At 37.8% G+C, this 24,777-nt stretch overlaps 1 protein-coding gene across 2 annotated transcripts in view; it reads right to left on the bottom strand.

Annotated features, from left to right (window-relative positions):
• LOC145491491 (liprin-alpha-1-like) overlaps positions 1-24,522 on the bottom strand; it is a 30,364-nt gene extending 5,842 nt beyond the window's left edge. The window contains exons 1-26 of one of the 2 annotated variants that reach the window (XM_081470729.1): positions 23,942-24,522; positions 23,254-23,364; positions 19,577-19,678; positions 15,925-16,089; positions 15,498-15,572; positions 15,269-15,400; positions 14,602-14,703; positions 14,156-14,281; positions 12,273-12,419; positions 11,043-11,177; positions 10,098-10,181; positions 9,424-9,555; positions 8,713-8,775; positions 7,270-7,329; positions 6,774-6,820; positions 5,837-6,103; positions 5,404-5,512; positions 5,159-5,227; positions 4,144-4,328; positions 2,893-3,223; positions 2,357-2,428; positions 1,717-1,845; positions 1,495-1,572; positions 1,148-1,245; positions 549-603; positions 299-341 (exon numbers count right to left, since the gene is read on the bottom strand). In XM_081470729.1, the coding sequence (XP_081326855.1) occupies positions 299-341; positions 549-603; positions 1,148-1,245; positions 1,495-1,572; positions 1,717-1,845; positions 2,357-2,428; positions 2,893-3,223; positions 4,144-4,328; positions 5,159-5,227; positions 5,404-5,512; positions 5,837-6,103; positions 6,774-6,820; positions 7,270-7,329; positions 8,713-8,775; positions 9,424-9,555; positions 10,098-10,181; positions 11,043-11,177; positions 12,273-12,419; positions 14,156-14,281; positions 14,602-14,703; positions 15,269-15,400; positions 15,498-15,572; positions 15,925-16,089; positions 19,577-19,678; positions 23,254-23,364; positions 23,942-24,175 (3,151 nt within the window). In that variant the 5' untranslated portion in view covers positions 24,176-24,522. Of the gene's footprint in view, positions 1-298; positions 342-548; positions 604-1,147; positions 1,246-1,494; positions 1,573-1,716; positions 1,846-2,356; positions 2,429-2,892; positions 3,224-4,143; positions 4,329-5,158; positions 5,228-5,403; positions 5,513-5,836; positions 6,104-6,773; positions 6,821-7,269; positions 7,330-8,712; positions 8,776-9,423; positions 9,556-10,097; positions 10,182-11,042; positions 11,178-12,272; positions 12,420-14,155; positions 14,282-14,601; positions 14,707-15,268; positions 15,401-15,497; positions 15,573-15,924; positions 16,090-19,576; positions 19,679-23,253; positions 23,365-23,941 lie in introns of both variants that reach the window. The other variant, XM_081470727.1, reaches the window with a different exon arrangement.
• Between the last annotated feature and the right edge of the window lie 255 nt (positions 24,523-24,777).

The following is a 24,777-nucleotide window of genomic DNA, read 5'->3' as shown; positions in this document are numbered from 1 at the left end:
CCTTTAAGTGAGAAAAGAGGCCCTGAGAGGTCCTGGTTAAGTTTTAAGATTTGTAACAAAATTGTTTCTCTTCACCTAGTAGTAACTAACTTGGCTTTGTAACCAGAACAACATGACTAGAAGACTCCTGCTCTGGAAACAAGTCTTCTACAATGTGCTATGAAGAAGTTGCATTTAGGAACAAACTACAATTTGATTTCAAAGGCTATTCTCTATTCTACAGTTTAATGCACTCACGTACCAAGCATCTCAAACATGTTACACTACATTCCATATAAAAGACAATAACTATTTTTACCTTTAACCTCCTCTGCACACATTTGCTGTCTTTTCTCCAGCAACTAGGAACAAAAAACGTTTTTTTAGCATCCTTAAACCACCAGGCGTCTTTGTTCTATACCACTCTTGCTAGTTGACGATGCTGAGATCTAAAGATATATTTCTGAACTCAAAAATTCACGTTCACATTAACTCATTCCACAGAATACTGGAATGCTATTGTGGTTACAATCCACGTTAAAAGAAAGCAGTTAGAGCTTCCAACTTACCCTCCTATCGTAATTCATAAATCCTAAACATTTGACACCACATTGTAAGCTGTGTCTGCAACAACAGAGTTAAATGCAAACAATCAATCAATCAATCAATCAATCAATCAATCAATCAATCAGTCAGTCAGTCAGTCAGTCAGTCAATCACTCAATCAATCAATCAATTAGTCGGTCAGTTAGTCAATCAATCAATCCGTCAGTCAGTCAATCAATCAATCAGTCATTCAATCAATCATTCAGTCAGTCAGTCAGTAAATCAATCAATCAGTCAGTCAATCAATCAATCAACCAACCAATCAATCAATCAATCAGTGAGTCAGTCAGTCTAACAGTCAAGCAGTCAAGCAGTCAAGCAGTCAAGCAGTCAAGCAGTCAAGCAGTCAAGCAGTCAAGCAGTCAAGCAGTCAAGCAGTCAAGCAGTCAAGCAGTCAAGCAGTCAAGCAGTCAAGCAGTCAAGCAGTCAAGCAGTCAAGCAGTCAAGCAGTCAAGCAGTCAAGCAGTCAAGCAGTCAAGCAGTTAAGCAGTCAGTCAATTTGTGTGTCTGTGTCATGCAGGTATAATCAACTGTTATTAATGAAGGTACACTGAGTACAAACCTGTGAAAACCATCTACTAATTTCAAATACTTTTGGTGTTCTTTTTTGCTGATGTGTTCCAGCATTCTTGCATCTACTAAACATTCTTGAAAAGTACTCTGAAAGAGGAAATATGTTTGGGTAAGATTCCTTCTCAAGATTAGCCTTATTGTAAGGTAGAGTCAATTTCTTAGTTATACAATTTTAGTCTTGTGCTGTACATTGTGGTTCTAACTTTTCAGTCTGTGGATAAAACCCTTGTGACTATACAAATGTAACTATTTAACAGTGCTTACTCGTGTGTGGTTAGTTTAAAACATACCTCAAGTTGAATTTTCGTTGTTTATTTATCACCATTTAAATCTCACCTTGTATTGAGCAAGTCCTAGACTGGGCAGCCATTCATTAGCAATCCAGTCATGGTTCATTTCACCATACACTAGAGACTGTAAGACAATAAGACAACAAAAAAGTGTCACAAGCATACTGTTGATGCTAAACAAATGGAAACAATGGCTTGCACAATATTCTTGGCTTGACACAAAGGCTACTTATTTTAAGTACATTGCACTAATTAAATCCATACTCACATTTCTGTTAGTTGTTGGTGATGATGGACTTGTAAGAGTGACAATCTCTTGGATGGCAAGCCGTAACTTGAGCCTATGAAGTGGATTTGATATTCCAATCTCATGTTGAATCTCAGTATCTGACAAAGCCTGAAAGAAATCACCAAAAAAATTGGAATATAGTTTTCTTCTTAAAATAACTCTTAGCCCTTAAATGTTCCCCATGTAGCTTGTTTCTGGGTAGCTTTTTGCTCTTGCTCTTAAATGACATCTAAATTGTAGAGGCACAAACCTTCATAAAGAAATGAATTCAGTTCACTCATGTTCATGTAAGCCAAACCCATGAAACTTTAAATTACACTAGGCTTCAGCTTGCAGAGTCGAGTTCAGTTAACACAAAATATGATGATATACTGTAATTAATAACTAAAAGTAATAGGTGCATTACTTTTGGGTTATCTAGATCAGTGATCCAAGATCACTCAGATCTTGGTACATATACATCAAAGGAATTGATTAATCTACTCTGGTCATAGATTCTTTTGTTCCTTTGGTGCAGCATGATCCAAGCGTTCTTGAATCACTGATCCTGATCCAGATCATCCTAAAGGAATGCACCCAATGATTAGCGACAGAGGCATACAAAAACATGATCCCTTACCGACATGATTGCTCCACTCTTAACATTTGCTTTACAGGCAGCCACGTACCAGGCAGGCATACCAACCCACAACTATAACAACAAAAATAAACAGGAGACGAGACAGATGCTCAATGCTACATACCAATGAAAAAGGTAAAGCCTGCATTGGAACCTAGTGGCGCACTAGGCTGGAGCTTATCTCCAGTTTATGTAGTTTGAAGCAACTAGGAGTACTCTTGCTTGCCCTCAGACAGGATGATAGTCCATCGCATGACCACCCCCCAGCAGAACATTTGCTGTTACCTATAATGATAATCTTGTATTGGCTGGCAATGTTGGCTAGAAGCTTCACAGGTGAAGCTCACTAGTCTGCACTTCTGTCCACAGAGATATAGTGGTTCATGTTTTCCTAGACACACCAATGACCACAGTGAAAAGAAATATTGTCCAAAACACTAAAATGACCGTACTACTGACTTAACATTTTGAACTATTTGCACAAGCAACTATGATGGCAGTGATAATGTCAAGTGACCGGTAAGTAATCAACTAACCTCTAACCAAGCCACAACTGTAGGTGCATTCCACAAAGCAAAAGGTGTCCCAGCTGCTAATGCTTCCGCTAACAAATGTGACTTATTTTTTATTCTCCTGTCTAACTCTCTCTGCCCTGTTCCTCCTGGAACAGGTTCATTTGAAAGAGAGTACGAGTCTGATAGGACACCCGCAGAGTCCTTATTTTTAGTCTTTGTTTTAGTTCCAAACAGACGCCCAAAGGATCCTTTGATGCCTTTCTTACGCGAGCCACTGCTGCTGTTTTTTGATAAAGATTCTGCACTACTTGTTGTGCTTGTGACACTTGGTAATGAGTCCACTGAGTTATCCCTGAAAGATGGAACCAATTTACTTGTCACTGTTAAGAGCATTTTTGCAGTTACTAAATAAGCCACTGGTGTTTGATCAGGACTGTGGGACAATGCTTGGACTCAAAACATGCCACATTCAATATCAATCTTCAAATTATCTATGTTTATTGGTGGTTTTTATCTGACATTATCATTGAAATTCTCAGATTCCAAACTTTAAATCCTACAAAGTTACACCTTTTACATACTCTGAGACAAAAAAAAAAACAACGAATCTTGATGCAAAGTTTGGGATTGATTGAATGAAATCAATCCCAAATTTCATATACTTGAGCCGAGTATTACGTCCACTGAACATATCGGGCCGAACCCACACACAACCGCTCTCATGTGGCTTTGATAGCTCAGTTGGTAGAGCATTGCACCGGTAACACAAAGGTTGTGGGTTCGAATCCCATTCAGAGCCTGAAATTTTTTCAGGTCATTTTTCCAGTAGTGTTATGGCTGCATTCGCATCCTTCATTCTTTCATGCTTTATGAAGTGTTTTGAACTTTATTGTGTCTTGTATGAACATGTTTCTAATGGTGATAGAAATGGATATTTATGGTACATCTTTTTAATTTTCAGACCTGAATATAATAAAACAAATTGATCTCTAAAGAGCTCTGAGGTGAAATCAAAATTAATGATATTGATGGTACAATCTCACGTGTTTCTCTAGTTTTTACGCTGATCTTTTGTGGATCAATGAAGGACACCAAACTGGTGGCTGCATACACATGTACTACTTGTAATACTTTTTGTCAAAACTACTTCTGTAATAACTCAATTATCAAAACAGTAGCAAAGCTCTAATTTGGACAAAATGAGTGATTCTGGTCAAAAATTGTTAAGACACAACACAACATCCATTTTCTCCCTGTTTTCAATGCTCTCACCTTAATTTGATCATGCCATTAGTAGATGGTACTGTACTTGCTACATCATCAGGTAATGAACTGGAATTTGCACCTGTCTGGCTGGGTTTAGAACTTTCTGTAGAATCAGATGTACCTGAGCTAGGCGTGGGAGGGGTGGGTGCATCATCAAGGTTGTTCAGTGAACCTTCCTTGCTTGACTTAACCTGCACAAACACAAAAGAATAAAGGTAAAGTCTGCATTGGGCTGAGCAGTTCATACCACTGGAGCTAATCCCAGACTTTACTCCCCTGTGGATGGGATGCTAGTCCTTCACAGGGTTCCCCCCCCCCCCCCAGCACTAAATTTGGCTGTTCTCGTATATACAACTGGGTGGAGAGAGGCACTGTGAGGGTAAAATGTCTTGCACAAGAACAGAGCACAGTGACCCTGGCCAGGGCTTGAACCTAGACTGCTCAATCTGGAGTACAGCACACTACCTATCAAGCTGCTGCACCTCTACAACACGAAAGGATAATTTAGAAAAATTGTAAAAACAAGTCCAGGAGTAATACTAATTCTCTTGAACATGGAGTTGGTCCATTGTGGATTGCTGCCACCTACTAGTATACTAATTCAAATGCTGCACACTGATTGGTTGTGCTGTTCTACACTATCAGCTGTTGGTGAGAGTGCAGTGGCTAAAGGTCATCTACTGAAAATGGAAATATGACGTATCAGAGGAAGATGTACAAATATCACTGAATGATTCAATTCCTGATGAGACTAAAAGAGAGACATACACGGAACTGTAACCAGACTTTTAAACTTCAAAATTATTGGAGGGACTGACAAGCATGCATACACAGCTGCAAGTTTCAAATAGAAATGCAGTCTGCAAGCAATTTTGCGTACATGTGATGCTTAATCAATATAAAAATTAATTACAAATCATTACTTAAGATAGAATTCTACTACAACAATTAGATTATTTGCTTATGATGTCTCAAGCTCACAATCTAATTGTTAAATAGTGTACACGACCAGTGTACATACCCAGATTGGTGTTGTATCCATGGGATCAAGAGGAGGAAATGGAAAAGATGTAGAAGATGCAACCAATTCCTGGTAAAAAAAAAAAATTAATAAAAAAGAAGTCCAATATTAAGAACAAATCTCTACGTTATTACCTTCTCAACAACTTCACGCGTCTTTAACAAGTACCTTGCAGTTTATGTGTGCATTTGAGGTCACAGTACCCTATATATGAAAAACAATCTAAGGGCACAACATACATATACCTGTTGAGAATTAGCTGAATACACATCCTTATGCATTGGGCTTCTTGTTACAGTCTTCTCAAGGACAATGGCTCTCCTCTCAGTTGTCTTGTGTTCCTCCTGAAGTTGGCTAATCACAAATACAAATTCAAGATTTATTAAGGTAATGAAGTGATTTCCCATTTGCACTTTGTATTAGGATTAGTCTCATTTCTACTTTATTAGAAGCTAACTAAGATTGCTGCATTGAAATAACAATTATGAAGAAACACTGCTGCAAATTATGCCAAGATCCCTAATGTGAAGGACTAATAATTAATTATTTAATATGTATCACCAAAATTCTTTCACTGAACTAAAAGAAATGTGAGGTAGTATGAAAGGGAAATTTCTATTAATTTTGAGCAAAAATGTAGTATACACGTGTAAAGGTAGAATGGTTGCATGTACTTACTTGAGCTCTTTATTAATTATGTCTATCTGCTGTTGTAGGAGAGATGCTAAAGTCTGTGCGTCACCACCGACGCCTCTTTCTTCAGAGATGTCACTGCCAGCATCACTTTCAATGTCAGAGAGCCGACCAGTGTCGAATGCCATGGCAACATTCTTAAGAACGCTTGCCTGTTCTAGCTTCTGCCACTCCTGTTCATTTAGTGTAAACACCCTGCTGGGTGAGTCCTCTATTCCAGAGCGGCCTTTTGTCTCTCGCTTAACAGGCTCACTAAAATTCAATAAATTAAAGAAGTTCAGCCATGGCATTTTGAGTTATTTTGGCAGCGTACAGAATTATCTTTATATCAGAGGAAAACTGAAAACAGTAGTTTACAAAGATGGAAAAATACCAACAAGATAATAAAACAATAAAGGAACCAGGATGGTTAGAAGGAGAAGACTGGCATGGATCACAAAGTACAAACTTCAATTGGGCTAAACTTTTCAAGATGCGCAAACCGTGACGTGGCTCCTTTAAAAACTCAAAATACTAGTAAATAGTTTACAGCAGAGGCAAAATCATTTCAAGAGTTTTCTTTAAGAATGACAAATACGGCACATTTGTAATATGGTGGAATCTGAATAACTGTCATGAATTATGATTGTACTACAACGTAATCACAACTAACCAATAATAGCATCCGTCAGTAACCTGATCAGAGAATCTTAATTTTTAACTATGTGGTGCAGAGATAAATGTGATGGGAAGTCATGATTGGTATTGGTTTCCACAGAAAGATGCTTAGTTACGTAAAAGATTGATAAAAGCACATGATATAATATTTGTGAGCCTACTTGACTGCTGAAAACAGGCATATCACTGCACCTTATAATTATGGGAAGGCACTCAATGTGTATTAAAGTGTATCAAAAAAAGCTAGTATTGTTAAGTTAAATACCTGGCAAATTGTACAACAGGACCATTCACTGCAGCAGCTGGAGCACTCTGTTTAACAAAATTATTGTTTAAGTCAACATCATGATGGTAGGAAAGTGGGAGGTAGAACATTGCTGCACTCAAACAACAGATAGTGGGAAAAGCACCTGAACCAAAACTAAGACGATTTATGCTAGGCCTTCATGCACTGAAGAACTGTCACTGTCACTGCGAAATGACTCAAATTTGTGAACTCCTGCACTTTCATTTAGTATTTTTATTACAACAAAATTAACATCATAGAGAAGAGAATAATATACAAGTTTATCAACTTCAGTTGTAAAGTATTTGCCACTGTAGTGTTTTAACATGCCTGAACAAAACCAGATACAAAATTTGGAGTGTTTTTCACAAAGTTCACTTTTGACCAAAATTCTTAATGCCCTTTTTGCACCCGACCTTTCAACTGGTAGTTGTTCTTAATTGTAGTTGAATATCGGCATTAAAAAATACTGTACCGTAGATTTTCGTTTTTCAAACTCTTCATTCAGTCTTCCTAGTTCTAGGGCTAATATTTCCTGCGCAAGAAAAAACAAGACATCAGACATAAAAATACTACTTGCCATGGATCAAAAGCTACTGCATAGAAAATTTAAATTACATTGTGAATGTAAGCAATACAATCCAATGGATAAGTTGGTTTTCATGTGGGTCCTCTATCCTGGTCAAATTGGAATTTGGAGTGTTGGTTTTAGTGGAGGGAGGAAAACTGGAGAACCAAGAGAACAACCCTTCGAGCAAGGAGAGAACCAACAACGAACTCAACCGACATTAAGGCACCAGGCTGGAATTCAACCCGAAACACATTGGTGGGAGGCGAGCGCTCTCATTGCTGTGCCATTCCTGCTCCCCAATAATGACCAGTCCTCAAGAAAACACTTTTATCTAACATTTTTGTATTCCAAACAAACACAATTCTTTCCAGGGTGGTGCCAGGAGAGACAAAATTAACTGGTTTCCCAAAGAACAGTGAGAAAGTGATTTGTCATGTACGTAGCCCAACAAAGACATTAGTAGATCTGGATGCCATGCAATCATTGGTCAACCCTTGCAAGTAAAAGTGCACTGTTACCCTCTGATGTCAATCACTTGTCAACTGCTCTGAGAATTTTGACATGGCTCGAACAAACTGTGAATTCCAGTTTGCCCTTTGGACAAGCAGCTTTCAAATTTTGCTTACCCAGAACTGGGCAGGTCTTAGTTTGCTTTTCGTGATTAAGTTGCCAGATGTCTTGTCTGGGCCCTTGCCCATCGGGCAAGTAAGAATGAAAAGCAACTTGCCTGGCAGGATAGTCTACTTGTCCCAATGACAGAAAAAAGTTTTATTGATTGATGTCAAGTAAACTTGAAGTACATGTAGCCAATGAGAGCACTTACCATTGGAAAAAAATCCAGACACATATATATCTGTGTGTGCTTTGTATAGGTAATCATATGGTTTCAAGTTCAATTTGGAATTAATTTGCATGAGTGAGCTTTTTGAAAAACTCACAAGTGCAAATAAATTCCAAATTGATCGAGAAAAACTGTATGATTACTTATTAAAATTCACGTGGAGGAAGTGTCGGAAGATCTTTCTTGAAGCCTGCACAAAATTCTCTTCATCATTTTACGTTGTATCATTGGCATAGAAAATTTCCTTTTGTCTTTCAGCCAATCATAATCCAGAATTATGATGTGTAATTTGCACTGGTGTTACACTTTTTGCACTAGTGTTACACTTGAACTGCACTGCTCTCAGCCAATCAGAATCGAGTAATTTTTTCATGTATATTATTAGTGATTTAATAATATACTGTACATGTAGTTACTTGTAGTGGATCAATTGTCACATTCTGACTGTTTGCTACCCAGGTCTTCTTCAAATAGACTGATTTTAGGTAGTTCTTATTTCATATTACCTTTTCCCTTTGAAGATCTTCTATTTGTGATTTTACTGCTGTAAGTTCTTGAGCCAGAGCAGCCTGTTAACAAAAACACAGAACAAAAATCACACATCAGGGCTGTCATTAAGTTTCAAGTCACCTGTAGCCTTGATCTTCACACCTGTAACAAACTTGTCACCTATTGAGTGAATTGTATCCACTATAGTCCAGTTCACCTGTAATATCAGGGGCCCATAAAACATACTCAGCCGTAGCAGGTATCATGGGTTACAGACCTTATTGACAGCCCTGCGCATGAATAGTTCTCCTAGCAGCTAAAAATTAGTTTCTTTTTACTTCACTTTTTAAAATCTTGTTAAGTTCAAAACTCAACTACAGATTCCATATTTGTCTGTGGTCAACCATAATTATGACTACAATCAACACACCTTAAAAAAAAAATAAACAAACAAAACTGAATGAAGTGTACTAATCCCAAATCACTAATAGACCTTCTGCATCTGATTTAAAAAATTGAAAATATGTTTCCTGAGAAGTCTGCTAACATAATTTACAGCACCAGAAAATTAAAACGTCGGTTGATTTAAATTTCAGAGGTCACATGGTCTGGAAAGTGCAGTAAGGTGCAACATAACTTTTTTGTTGCTAAAAAAAAAAATCAAAATTAATACATGCAACAAACTACATGTACACGTACAGTACGTGTATTCAACATAAATCACAAACCTTCTCTTCCAGTACAGCCATCCTTTCCTTGAGGTGAACTTGTAGTCTTTCAGTTGATTCACCCAGCAACTTGTCAATTGTATTTGATAATCTAGTGTTATGGTCTTCTTTAATCTTTTCTCTTTCCCGGGCCTAAAATAAAGGACCTTTAGCCATCAGTGTACTTGGCATCATATACGGTCTTTAGGACAATTTTACAATCAGAAAAATTAAATATGCAGGTCCTCTATCCTAGCTGAATTGAAATTTGGAGATATGGGATTTTGTGGAGGGAGGAAAAATGGAGTTCCCAGAGAAAAACCCTTCAGGCAAGGTGAGAACCAACAAGAAACTCAACCCACACATGGCACCGGGCCGGAATTGAACCCGGGCCACATTGGTGGGAGGCAAGTGCTCTCACCACTGCACCATCCCTGCTCCTAAAAACATACAAGTAGTAGAAACATCATCAGGTCTCATTATAGCCCAGTATCATTAATTTTGGTGTACAGAAGATTTTTAATGCAGAGAGGAGAATTTTGAACTCCATAACTTGATGCAATTTATAGGGCGCTGGCTGGCACCACAAATGTTTCACACTGTGGAAATACGAACCATTCCCCAAGCTGAAATGCCAGAGTTGACCTTGAACTGTGACCCAAAACTCTATTTAAGTAAACTACAAGTGGTCTCACCCTGTTAAGCTCAGCCTGAAGGTCTTGAACCTGGGTCTGCAGCTGTTGAACAGTCTCTTCTGCTGACCCTTGTTTCTCTGCCGCCTTAAAAGACAAAAAGACATGGCATATCGGTTATTGACTAAGTGCGAGATCAAGATGTCCGGATACTGGCTATGTTTTTTTGTTGTTGCATACACATTCACATTTTGATCAAGCTTAATTAGCTCTTAGGCGTAACATGTTTAAATAAAGTGTTGATTGACTGATTGAAGTTCTTCTGTGCAGTCATTATGGATTGCAATGTAGTTAAGATCCATGAACACACAACAAGAAAAGGCCAATATCAAGCCCTCTTAACTTCATCAAGAACAAGCTTGAATAATAAAGAGTTCATTACATGGCATAAAGAACAACATTTTCAACAGATAATACAGCTGGGAATCCCAATAAGATAGGGACATCTTGCCTGCTCGCTTTGCCATTCACAGTGCAAATTTGGTTTATCTTACCTGCTTGTGAAGCTAACCATTATAATAACATGTTGTTAATACTTGAACAAAATACTAGTATGGGAGAAACATTACTGATGTTGGGAGCAAAAACCTCTGATTTTACCAACATTTTTAGTTCATTTTAAAAAACAGGTCAAAAAACTACAACTGATGCAAAACTTGACAACTTCTTTACTGCTTTGAAATTGTAGCACTGATGCCCTTGTACTAAAGTACACGTACACTGTGTATAATCAATATTCCATTTTGCTGGACCTCACCTAGTAGCAACTGATTTTATGGTACCAGTTTTTGAGACTCAATTTAGAATACATATGCGCAATGGTTCAACTGTTTTCAGACAATCAACTAAATATTTACCTTTCTGGAACTTAAAAAAGAACAGTACAACATTTCAAATCCATATTTGTGTTTCTGATTGTACTCTCCATGACATGTCAGTACAACTTACCTCATTTAAGGCTGCCATTTGTACGGCTAATTCTTCTTCTATTTTAGGTAATGCTTCAGCTTTTCTTAGAGACTGGTTAAGGTTCTGCTCAGCGAGTTCTAGTTTTTCTTGTTGACACCTTACTTTCTCTTCCGTCTAAAAAGAAATGAAACATAATCTGCTCCGGTTAGGGTACTGTAAAATTTCCCTTGAGTGAACTGTTTGTCTTGCATGACTTGGTGATTTCGAAAATAGCCCAAAGAAGAGAACTGCACTGATTGGTTTAAAATCGTGTTTCTATAATTCGATAGAAACACAGAACTAGCATAAGCTGTTGATGCAATGATGGCCCGAGCAAAGAGAATTTACATTTTGATGATCAAAGTATACAATGTGTTTTCTTTACTTTGTCACCGTATTTTCTAAAAAAGCTGTGGAAACAGAAAAAGCTGTGGAAACACTTGCCTGTCGGTTTGTGTTCCCACAACATTTCTTTTTCTTCCAAACTTCCACTTGTGTTTCTATTTAACAATTACAACATGAACTCAAGATTTCTATCACATGATAGTTAACAAGGGCGTAGCCCGAGTCGACTATCATGCATAGAAATCGAGAGCGAATAATCTAATTGTTTCAGTATAAATCTACCAGTCGTTCAAAACTTTAGCTACATGTAAATCCCCCTCACAGACACCTCAAAAACGCAAAGAAGAGGCTGTCATTTTGTAAACAAGTGCACACTGCTACGCTACTCACTATCTACAACAGAATAGATATTGAGTGGCATAGCCAATCAGAGAATGGCATGCCTGATAGAATGCTAGTAGATTTATCCTAACACTTGACAGAAACATGGCACATGTTTTTGCTTTCTTAAATAGCTCCTTTCAACTAATTTCTTGTTACTTGAATTGAACCAGTTCCAAAACATGACTGCTGCTAGTGAAATAATTTGCAGTCTGTACAGTGTAAGTTAGGAATTATAAGTGCATTGAACGTCTCTACAACAGCCACCCTAGAGCAAAGTTAACTGGCTGTTATTAAGAGACTGCTGTTGTAAAAATGATTCAATAGAGTTAAGTGCCTGGTTGTTCCAGCTAGGTAAGTGGTCGTTATAGAGAGATGGTTCAAATGAATAAACATATATTTACTCAAATCAAAAAGTACATAGCAACAAACTGTGCCTCACGTTTTGCACATAATACAGTTTAATCAATTCAAAGTTAACCACTGGTTGTAATTTTTAATCACCTGTATAAGTTCACTTTCTTTACTAGCAAGCTCAGTTGCCAGTCTCTCATTATCATCATTCAAAGCTGTGACTTCATGCTGAAGTCGAACGTAACGCTTCTCAAGAGTTGCTATTCTATCTTCCATGTCGGATTTCTGGGCTGCTGCCTGTTAACAAGTTAATACATAAAACCAAATCAATAAGACGAGGCTAAAATACAGCACCTTGTTAAGAAAAAAATGTTGGTAGACACAAACATATATATCATCTGTGGTTCCTGTCAGTCTTCTTTCATGGATGACAACTATATCCATTATCTATATTGAACATGTTTGATAACCTTTTTTAATTTGATGTTTTGAGTTGCAGGCTTTTTACAACAAAACAAGAAGATCTGTTAGATCTTATAACCGCGCTTTTAAAATTTAACTGTTTGCTTAGCACTACCGTTGGAACGCAGTGCACATCCCAAAGCAGTTATTGATGATTCTTTTCTTACTGTAGACATCACATCACTTGATCAACACAAACTGTATTATTGCACCATCAGTGGTAGCCATTGACAAATCTCCGATGACGTAATGGTCTTAATCTTTGTAGAACTTTCTTCGGGATATGTATGGGCATGAGCGATATTAATGACACGATAATAACACTATTAACAACAGCTTTCTTTCTTAAAAGTCATGATTAAATTTAATTGGTGTTTTCCACGAGTAAAGGGCTAGCAAAGTAGTCACACAAGTCATATAATTTAATAATAAAACTCTATCCCGACCGATGTATCGATTTTGGTCACTCCAGTGGCTACAGATTGAAAACGTGACAGAAAATTGGCGTTACTTTCGATTCTCACCAAATTTGGACAGTGGGAAGATCTCATCATTAGCCAATTACAGGCCATTTTTCAGCTCTTTTCGTCACATCCTCCCTCCTTGGGAGAATTTTGTCAAGTTAGCTAATTTAGTATGCAAGCCACCGTAATGGTGGTCGCTGTCGGCGAAATGTTTATTTGCTCAAAATTGGGGCAAAGTCTTTCGGAGATGGAAGTCAGGACATTTGTAAGGATACAGAAAGTAATATGGGACCAGTTGGTGGCTTCTAAGGCTGAATTTATCCAGAAGTAAGCTGTATTTTTGTTTTCGTGCCGAAAGCCATGCAGTGAAATATTATCGGTTTGTTCTGCTGTCTTGTTCTGTTTTTTCTCTTGGTCATTTTTGTAGCCCGCCGAGGCCATTGTTTTGTCTAAATGAGTTGAAAAAAGTTCAAAAAGATGTTCCCATTCAAGTTTAAGCTCTCAGGCGATAATTCTGGAGTTTTTTGGCCGAAACGTCGGCTTTGTTATGTTCGTGTTTTTCGGTTGCTATGGGCGACCGTTGCTCCCTTTGTTAGGTCAAGTCTGGGGAGTGAGGTCACAAAAAAAATTCTAATTAATTCTGGTTTTGTTCGATTTCGCTGAAATTTTAGCACGATAAAGCTGGATTGTTAAGGAATAGATTTACCTTCTGCCGATGTGTGGTAGCTATTAACAGTAAAGTGATATATCGCTTTGATGTCAGGGTTTTGAAGAGATTTTTTTGCAACGTGTAGGTTCGGCGTGATTTTGTAATCTGAGATTTCTGTTGACCCTGAAGAAACAAGGTTTGGCGAGTAAACATTACAGATTGCGTAATTCAAAGTTGGCTGAGTGGAGATCTGCGTCTGGTCTCCGACAAAAAAAAATAAAAAAATAAAAAAATAAACCAAGGGTAGAACATGAACCGCGCTCGGCCCATGGCCGCGCGGTTAATGAAGGTGTGTTGATCATGTACAGTTCATGTACTTTTGGCCACAAATTTGAAATCTGCTCATACAGTAGTTTTAATTGCTTCAGATCAAAAATAGATCAAGACGACTAATGTACCTCATCTAAATCTCTTTCCAGTCTCTGAATGGAGGTATTTCCTCTGTCTAGCTGTTTGTTACATATTCTCAACTCTTCTTCTAGTGCAGTACATCTCTCTTTCAAATCCTTATTTTCTCTTGTAAGCTGAAAAAAAAAGACATTGAGAAGAGTTTGTCTAACAAAACAAAGACCAATCAGCTTGATTTTTCACTGACTGAGGAAAATTATCAATGAGAAAAGGATTTTTCTAACACATTGCTACAGCTGAGCCTAAAGTTATGTGTTGTATGTCATTATAAGTCAGTTTTTTGTCAAGAATATCCATTATCGATCTTCCCTCCAACGTGATGAACTGCACCACTGCATCCTGTCAGAAGCCCTGCCTGTTATCTTAAATGATAGCCATACAATTAAATGTACATTATTTTAGCCATTATGCTTTGCAGTAATAAAATTGTCCTTACCCGTTCCACCTCCTTGGTTCGTTTATCCAAAAGAAACTGCATCTCTTCCATTTGTTCTTCATGTGCACTCACATCAACATTAACTGGTCCGTTCGAAAGATGCTGCTGAAGTGACGATTAGGTTACAAAGAACTGTTAGTTTTTCAAGGCTGGGTCAGTAGTCCATATGATGACGCGATAATGCAAATAGAATGTAATGCTGACAATATGAAAGACTATGCCAAGCTGTCAGGTTTCAAAACCTGATGTCCTGGGCAGCATTCTACATAATAGAGCTCAACAATGCACGTGCTGGGGTTGCCAATACGACTGAATTTTTTTCACTAGCGACTAACTTTCCACGCTTTTCACTGAAATACTTTTGCTGATGTCTAAATCTGAAAACTTAGGGGCCAGCTGGCCCCAAGGTTTTTTACTGAAAGTTGAGCCCTGCATAAACTGCTTCTTGTACAAAGTGATGCCTACACACAGAGCCAACAATATTGTTCAATCTGGCTCTGACTCTAAATTTCAAAATTTGGAATTTATCAAACAGGGTGTGTTTCAGCAAGAAAATTATCAATGTGCCAGTAAATAAACTTATTTTGTCTGTGTGTGCATACAGAACCACTACCAAGTCTAGCCATGAAAAAAAGTTGTAACCGTGCACTATGCTTTGATAACCAACCTTTTCAGCATTAGAATTTTCATCACCATTTTCCTGACAGTTCTCACTTGATGCATGAAGCTTTTCCTCAGTTCTTACTCTTCTAAGATTTCGAAGTCTAATATCCTCATTTTCTTGTTCAAGCTCTTTGAGCTGTAAAAATATAAAAAGAATAGAGATCAAGGAATGAAAAAAAAAATCAACATCTCTAAACTGTATAAATGCACAATGTATGCCAACAAAGCTCTACCTTTTCCCGTGTTTCTTCAAGTTCTGCTTCAAGGGCATTATTTTTGTCTACAGCCTGCCGAAGTCTTTCACGCACCTATGAAAAATAGAAAATTACAATGGTAAAGTCTCCTCCAAACCTAAGGATTGGAGAGGCCAGAAAGCTCATTGTACAGGTCATCAACTTCAGAACTGAAGGGAGTAAGAGCACGGGATGGAAGACCCCAAACAAAGCCCCCTCCCCCCTCCCAAGCTGCATTATCCCCTGACAAACCAAATGGAGAGAGGAAGAGAGTGTTAAGTGTCTTACGTAGGTTGACAACACAATGAACCCAATTAATGCTTGAACCAGACTACTTGATCCTGAGTCAAACACACAAATCCCTGGACTGTGGTGTCCCCCACACCCAATTTATAACATGTTTTGCTGAATAATAGGTCATGCCTACCTTTTCATCCAGAGCTTTGTGATGCTCAAACAGGGATTTGAGAGCCTTGAGAACTTCCACTTCAGATGACACACCTCCAGTGGTGGCGGCTTGTCGTTTGACAACTGTCATTCTCAAGGATCTTTCGTGTCGTGCTACTAAACATTCTAAATGTTCTAGAAGAAGCTGCAGGAAAAAGAAATAAATTTTGTAAACAATGACAGCTTTATTCTATAAGCATTAAGCCATACAGCCCATTTTTCATACAAGCTTAAGTGCTGGGCACCCAAGATTTCATGGTTAGGAAACTTTGGGCTCCACATAATTTTTTTTAGACTACAGCCTTGCCATTAAACCATTGCAATACTTTGGAGTTTTACATTCACCATTCCAGAGGCCATGATTCTTTAGGTCTATACATGGTACCAAGAATTCTGACCTTTGCCTGGCCTAATTTTCTGAGCATGAGCAAAGTATTTGTTTCATATTCTCAGCCAATCAAAGTTGTCAGATTTCACAGGAACTCCAGACGTTCATTGTTGGACCTGCCCACAGGGCACTATTCTTAGTACGGCCAGCAGCAGGCAAAATTCGCCTGCTACTTCCCAGGATTTCGCTGCCTACTTTGATTGAGAACTTGCATCAAATGAGACGAATGGCATGAAACATTTTTCTACAAAACATGATGCTTGGATTGGCCAACATTTATTCATAAAACACAAAAGAAAGTTGCCTGAATTCCGAGTGATTAGCGGTGGTGACTTGCATTTGTTTTTTCTTTCATTCAAAAACAGTTTGTGATGAGCTGCCTGGCCTTTACGCATAACCTTGGGATCTGGGTGTGAAACCTGCACAACGCATGCCCAATACAAATATCCACATGCTCTGAAAATCACTCATGCTTGACAAGATCGCATCCACTTCCCAGAGTTTGAGTTTTGCCAAAATTTGAATAAATTACACATCGGATGTCTGCCACAAAGAGGCAAACAACTCTGTTGGAGGTTTTTCAACCCCCACAAAAGTGACAGCATAAAGAGACAGGTATGTCCAGAGTTTTTTAGTCAGCTAGTCTTAAAAAAAATTTGTTTCATTTATTCGTCACATTGGTCAGTTAATCCAGATCGTTTTAATATTTATTTGTCGCTTTGGACAGCAAAAAACAAAATGATATTTTATTTATCCATTGCTATGTTCTCTGGTTTCTGTGTCCACAAATGGGGCCATAAATTGAGGTCCACCCAGGGTATAAAGAAACTAATCTTTCATTTTATTGGACTTAATTGATTCGTATGGTTAGGACAATTTTAGCACAGAGGGCCACTAGTTTATCAGTTTATACTGTCACATGTCACTCTCTCTAAATAAAGTTGATTGATTGATTGATTGATTGATTGAGAAGCCTCAATGACAGACACTACTGAAGCTGCTGTTACACCTGAAGTGCTGCTGCATCAAGATCTACAGCTGCCACTTGTTCCGCTAATTTTGTCAAAGAACTTGAAACAAACTGGCTCAGGGCCATTCCACAGCCACCAAATCAACAAGAATTAACCTGGCTAGAAGAAGTGAAGAAGCTGCCTGAAATGCATTTTAAGAGGTCCAAATTTTAAGAATCTCCCAGGTGAGGGACGCTCCCATACACCCACATCCCAAGGTCATGCCTTTGACTTGAGTTGTACCTTCACCGCCTAGTCCTGGAGTATTGCCGCCTACTCCAGTTCTTATTGAAAACCCTGTTAACCAAAAGGATTGTACACTCTGGGGACAAACATAGCTGCTTGCAATGCAAATTTTTAGGGGATTATAGTTTTGTGATAATTCAATTAAAGAAAAACCAGAAAACAAAATCAATGTAACTATACAATGTACCTGTACCTTAGGCAAGGCAGTAATTAGCATTCTAAGGGAGGGGAGAGAAAATACAGTGTGGTAAAGAGGGAAAAAAAGATATTTCATAGCACTTGTGCCCCCGATTACACAAACATCGGGAAACCTGTCTTATTTCTGCGTGGGTGACACGACGTGCTTGGACTGGAAAAAACACTCAACTTGTTTAGACAGCAATTGACTTAGGGTTTTCATTCTATGTGGTATGATATTGGCTTTAATCTCATTTCTGATCACTTTATTCAGCCCACACACACACACACACACACAAGAAAACAGGAAAATTAACAAAAAAAACAAAACACAAAAAAACAGTTGGCCAATATCCTGCCAGCTTGAACTTTGCTCATCTGTTTGTCTGCCAAACAGCACTAATTAACTGCTGCATATTTTTAATTGGCTTGTATTAGCTCAGGTCAGACTAGAAAGAACTTTGATTTAACATGGTGGTCACAGGTAATCATATGATTGGTTGAACAAGCTGATGCACTACAATGCGGTGTAGATAAGGAATATTCCACTTTAAAAGCTTTTTACTCACTCTGATTTTCAACTTCAAAACTTCACTTATGACAAACTGTTCAGTGTGTGCTATGAGGTCATGTGATCAGTTAAGACAAAAGACCTGTTGACTGTGTAAACAGTTGCCATCTTAAGCAAGAAATGGTTGTCTGTTGTAGGTTTGAGTGGAGATTATTTTTCTATCATTATCTGTTGATAACTGTCTGAAAATAAAGCATTTCTGCATGCATATTTGGAAGCAAAATTAATGACCTCCTATCCAGAATCTAATCTAAGGACATCTCTGAGCTGATACTATCCATCCACCAAAGATGAAGAAGGAAGTGTCAACATGGCAAAATATTAACTTGCTTTGCTCTTAATCACTCTGTTATTGAATAGAAAACTGTATCGCCTACCTAACCAATGAAATACTAATAAATTGAAAGCTACATGTATGTGGTCAGACCTTGATGCATAACCTTTTCTGGAATTGGCCCTGGTTGGCAGGCATTTGCTTTAATTATTCAGCACTTGGTACATTTTATTGTTTGCTCTGCCTGGACATTGCAGTTACTTTAGGACAGTCAGCTGAAATCTAATCTTGATTATCTCTCTCGCAATATACCTGTATCAATTAAACAACTCGAAATGATTTTCATCTGTTTATTTCAGAATTCCACCACAGACGTTACTGGAGACATCATAGCGTGTATGGATTTCATGTGACTAGGTTTTAGAGTAAATAGGAGAGGTCAAGTTTACTAGGCAGCCAGTTCAGTTCAATTGTTACTCTACCAGTATGCACATCAAGGAAAATACGCAGTAAAGCCTCGTAAATACATGTTATGTTGTTATACTTAGTACTGTGGAAACTTCCTCTTAACTCTTAAGGTCGGCACACACTAGGGTACATGTTGTGGGGATATGAAGTGGAGACAAGCCCCTTCATGCATACACATTGGATGCACGTTGCACGTACAGTACGCAAGCTGGTGCTCACAAAACAGTTCTATGTTGTAGCGGGGACAGTTTGCAAGACCAGTGCACATGATATGACATTGAAAACTGAGATCATTTTGTCTCTGCTACATGACACATGAATACAAACCAGCTGAATTCCATGCAACAATTTGTCCCTGCAACAGAACTCTGCTTTGCAAAAACAGGCATGTCACATGAGAAAACAGTCGCTGCCACATGTTACTGCTTCCACCATGTCCATCAGACATGTCTCCTAGTGTACTGACCTTTATGGTATTAAGGTATCAACTGTACTTACTCTTGTATTACACCTCTCTGACTTCAGTTCACTGATTTCCTCATCTTTTTCTAGGAGCTGTTCCCTTGCTTGGTTTAGTTCTTTAAGCATCGTTGCAAAGTCCTATATAAAGACAAGATGTCAGTTAAGCAAGTTCTCAGGAACTTGTAAACATTTGTACACTATGATAGAAATAACAATCATTAACCGTTTCAGATGAGCTACCTTGTATAGATCTACAAAGCCACAGAGCCAAATAGATCTGAATAGATCTACCAAATCACACATGGCTACAGAAACCTTATAATCAACATCCAGACTGTCATTTTGTTAACATCAAAAACTCACTAAGTTGACATGGTGTTCTTACATCGGGTGGGGTATGGAAAAATTTACTGTGTATACATATATCACAACTCGAAACCTGGAACACTTGTGGATCATGCATCAAAGAAGATACAAGCCACTTTACAAGAAGCCGGGAAATAGAGAAAACTGTGCTAGCTGCTGCTATAGAGACAATAATTTTTATATCATAAGAAACCCATGTAAACAGTTCACATTTATGTTCATGTGCACAGGTGCTGCTTAATTATCATCCACATCGCCAGCAACAGTAAACCTCATATTTTTTTTAAACCATATTTTTAACCTCTAAATCATAAAATTCCCTAATTTAATTTCAGAAGAATGCTGATGAAAGCCATGACACTTTATTGTAATAACTTAAGAAGTTTTTTTTTTTTTATCTCATCATCAAGCTAAATGAAAAGGTATGCCATGAAAGAAGAATGATAAATTTTTAGTGGAGGAAATATACATGTGTGTGCTTAATGATGAACATTTTTAGAGCTCTATTAAACTACATTAATTTTAATTCGTTAGATGAAACAGGTCACTTTATTTTGACAACACCATACAGAGCTGGAAATAATCTATATTATGTGGCAGGACATGTCTTTTCACATCTCTATTTTGGACGGACATATTACCAATTTGCTCAGACATGTATTAAGTAATCTGCATACAGAAGTAATCTGATGACTCAATCTGCAGGCATACATGAACAAATAACTATACTTTGCAATGCATTTTAGGGGGATTTTAAAGGCAGATGTTCATTTCACATTTTATACAAGTCTAGAAAGGCTATCAAATCAACACAAACCATAGATCCATGAAATTTGTGATTTTTTAAATCTTTCAAAGCAAACATGGTCTTTCAATAAGATCTTTATGACTAAAAGCTTACAGATTTTGGTGCTGCTAATAATGTCCAACCATCAAGTAAAATTAGTCACTATAATAGACAATGTCTCACTAATTTTCTTGGACAATTTCTGATAAAGGCTGTTATTTCCAGCACAGTTGTGAAATCTGTTTCCTGTTCTTGCATTTTTCACATGCTCAAGAACATGTTCGACAGTTATTAAGAAGCTTAAATGTTTATTTGACAAGATTAAACCACTTACACTGTAATGATGTTTACATTTAGTTTAGCATTTTGGCCAGTAATTGAACCACACATATTCAATTTTTAATGCACAGCAAACCCAAGGCAGTTAAATTGTAAATAAATTATCTGGCTGATATTGAGCTTTTGATTTCAACTGCAACCCGTGACGGTTGACTTCAATCTTTTTTACTACCGGCAGGAAATTGACAGTATAATGTTTTAAGGCATTATAATTAGCAAACATAATAATTATTTAACCATTATGCCTGATCTTGGTTATACTTTGCCTATTTTAAACTTAATTGGAAAATGATAAAAAATGGTAAGGATTCCTTAGATGTTCAAGCTCAGCACTTAACAGGCTTGCCATTATTACAAAAAGCTTCATTTAATGAACATGACTATGATTAAATGCCAATTAAGTGATCTAAATTATATTGATATAAATAACGGAGGTTCAACTAAAAAAAAAAAAACAGCAAAAAAAAAAACTGATACTCATTTCTTCAGCACAATAAAAAAAATACAGTTAACAGTTTTTAAAATGCCAAAATAATTTTTGTCAAAATTTCTAGCCTTTTATAATATTAATTAAATTAAACATAGTTGTAACCACAATTATGCATATTGATCAAAACAATTATATTTTTAGCCCTGGATTTGCAGAAATTATTAATAACCACAATCCGTGAAGATGGACAAAAGATTAGCTTGCAATTCTCAAATGTGGAATCACACTTCGTTTGCACATTGTATTGTAACATGTAAGTATTTTTAACACCTCTGTAGACCACAAGTCGTGCTGGCAAAGAAATGTTTGATTAGAAATGTCGAATGCAATCACATACCGTGACGTGTTGGGATGTATTTACATATAAACAGAAACCATGTTTGCCCTTTCATCCCGGGACATGTATTAAATTGCTATTTGTCCAAGGCCGCTGCCAAGCAAAATGGAATTCCCTAATAACTCGTTATCATCACGTTATCAAAGGCCTTGGAACATTATGCCGCCGCTGAGTTTTGGATTACATATTACGGTAGCTAACGACAGCTTTTGATGTCGGAAAACATTTTGCGCACTGTACAACATGCACAAACTCAACAATCACCGATCATAAATTTATTCTCATGCAAATTAAACTAAAGAGTTGGGTAAACACGATACTGTCTGTACAAAAGGTTGTACTCGGTCGCGAGACATTTACGCCAAAGAATAATAGTTGTATACAAGTAAGTTTCTTCATGTCGTGATGCGAGGCATGGCGAAAAAAATTTATCCCAAATGCTTTCAAGTGCTTTGATTAAAATGGACCTGTTTGAAGAGGTGAGGGTCTTTTTAATAAAGTCTTCGTTAGCCAAGTGTCAAAAAGCAAATAATACCAGCTTTAAGTAAAAAACCGATTAAATTCCACGGCAAATTAGGACTGATCGAATTGAATAGGTCATGATCACTGCTATTAAAAAGCACCCATCCAAAACCTCTATACACGAACGAAATACCACATAGTGAATTCACCGGAAATACACACAAGGTTCTTTAGAAAGCTTTGCAGAAAAGGAGAGGTTCAAGTATTACAGCAACACTCTCAATCAAGCTGGGACCAGTGTTATCGAACCAAACAGGACCACAATTTCGTTAGAATTTATAACGACGATGCACCACGAGGTGATAACATGCAAAGTTATGACACGATTCACCGACCGAAAAAATAAACATACAGAGCATTCTTTTCGATCAGTTTAGCTTGGTGAAGGTACGACACTCGATCTGTCTTTTGCTGCAAGTTGATGAAAAGCGTCAGGCATGCAAAGAGAGATTCATTCATGCAAAACAAACAAGCCAAAGAGAATCTCGTCATTTTCCAAGTCAAATAGGCACGAAATAAAAATGCAATATTCGGAACATCAAACTTGTCTAATATTCGACTCGTATAATTATGGTGAACTTATGCCTAAAAGCTGGAAACAACTGTCTCAGAAGGCAAAACATAAGCTTATGATTTCAATAATTCTGTGCAAAATTCTTAAATTAAAGATCACGGCCTGCACAATGGATTCCCACAAGCATTGTTTACAAACACCTAGAACCAAAAGCAAAACTCTTTCTCATAAATACATTCTGTGGAGCAAATTATTCCAAAGAAAACCAAGGAATTGCTAATTAGAATAATTCCTTCGCATTTGGGTGATGCGATTAAAGCGATTCGTCGAGTGAATAACAGAAGAACTACAAGCTTACCTCTGCTAAAACCCGAACACGGTTCTTGCCAGATTCTTCTTTTAAATTATTGCCAGACTCTGTAATAATACCATCCAATCCAGCTAGTCTTTCAATTAGTTGGTCATCACCCTGGAAATAAAAAGAAATTCCACCGGAGAAAATCATAAATCTCTATGCACATGTGTGAGATTCGAGAAGACTGTCCCAAAGAAGCGATTTGCAAGGAAAACATGAACGCATCAAATACATAAATATGCATGATCTTTGGCGAAAAATAACATAAACTCATCGACAAATTAGAAGTTCCCGACCCGCAAACTCGTGTTATCATCTGTAAGGTTGAACCTAGTACTTCAGTATATAAAGTAGCAGGAATTTTTGATCGCTGAGTTGAGGAATGCAGCTCGTCGGACCAACAGTACAATCTAGAGATTCTTCACGCACTCTGGAATTTTGTACACCTTCGACCTAACTTCGATTTGAATAACGCTGTCCCTAAAAGAAAAGGTTTCTTGTGAAAATGCTGCAAATATACTCGTACTTGTACAGTGCTAGCCGTATGCTCTGAGTAAGTAAACACTCGCTCCGTGAAATGACACTCAATTACAGATCAAATATGGCGTATTTGAGTAAGCCAAAGAATGAATGGTCAAACCTCAGACCATGGAAAAATAGAGATTAAAACACAAGCTAAACTGCTCCTTACATCATTAAGCACAGACTCCAAGTGATTCATGAGACCGTCCTTCTCCTTTTGACATTCTGTTAACTTTGCTCTTGTAAGGGCTAGCGAATCTTGAGTCTCACGAAGAGTTTCCATCAGCTTGTCCCGTTCATCCAACATGTTCACCATCAGTTGTTCGAAGTTCGTTTCCTCATTTTGGCCATAATGGATCTCTGGCGGGTCCTCAGAGATCGTAGGCATAATATCGCACATCATTTTGGCGATAGAACGAAACGCCGAAGCCCAGAGAAAACCAGATCAAGCGGATGAGCGATTTGACGTACGATTACATGGCCGCGAGGGGTGACCGGCGAACACTTCCTCTAGCGTGAAAACGGCCGATGGAATCTATTTTCCGCGCATTCTTCCACCATCTTGCGGGATACCGACACTTTCTCACTTATCCTCAGCTCTATCTTTATCTATGCAGTAGCTAGAAAGACAATAAAACACGTTTGTGGAGGTAATTCGCTTGACAATCGCAAAAGAACAGGATATACACAGCTCAGAGAGCAAAACTTGCAACCTATATCCCAGGAGGCCGTGCGCGCTTGGCGGTTCAGCCACCTGTCAGAACCTCACAACAGAGGAAGAACTGCTTTTTCGTGGGCCGTAAAAAAAAAAACCTGCCCACACAACATCCATTTATTGAACGCCACACATTTCTAAAACTGCTCAAAGACTTCATGTGCGTGGTTTCAAGGTCCTTGATAAACAATACATGGGCTTTCAATTCGTGAGGTTTCCCGACAATAGAGCGGGGAACGATTAAATTTTTGACACTCGGTTGAAATGAGTTACGTTATGTTTACAGTGTA

Source organism: Orbicella franksi, chromosome 6 (genome assembly GCF_964199315.1).
Source record: "Orbicella franksi chromosome 6, jaOrbFran1.1, whole genome shotgun sequence".
Classification (NCBI taxonomy): domain Eukaryota; kingdom Metazoa; phylum Cnidaria; class Anthozoa; order Scleractinia; family Merulinidae; genus Orbicella; species Orbicella franksi.
Note: the sequence above shows the minus strand (reverse complement) of the source record. Positions and strands in the feature narration are given on the sequence as shown.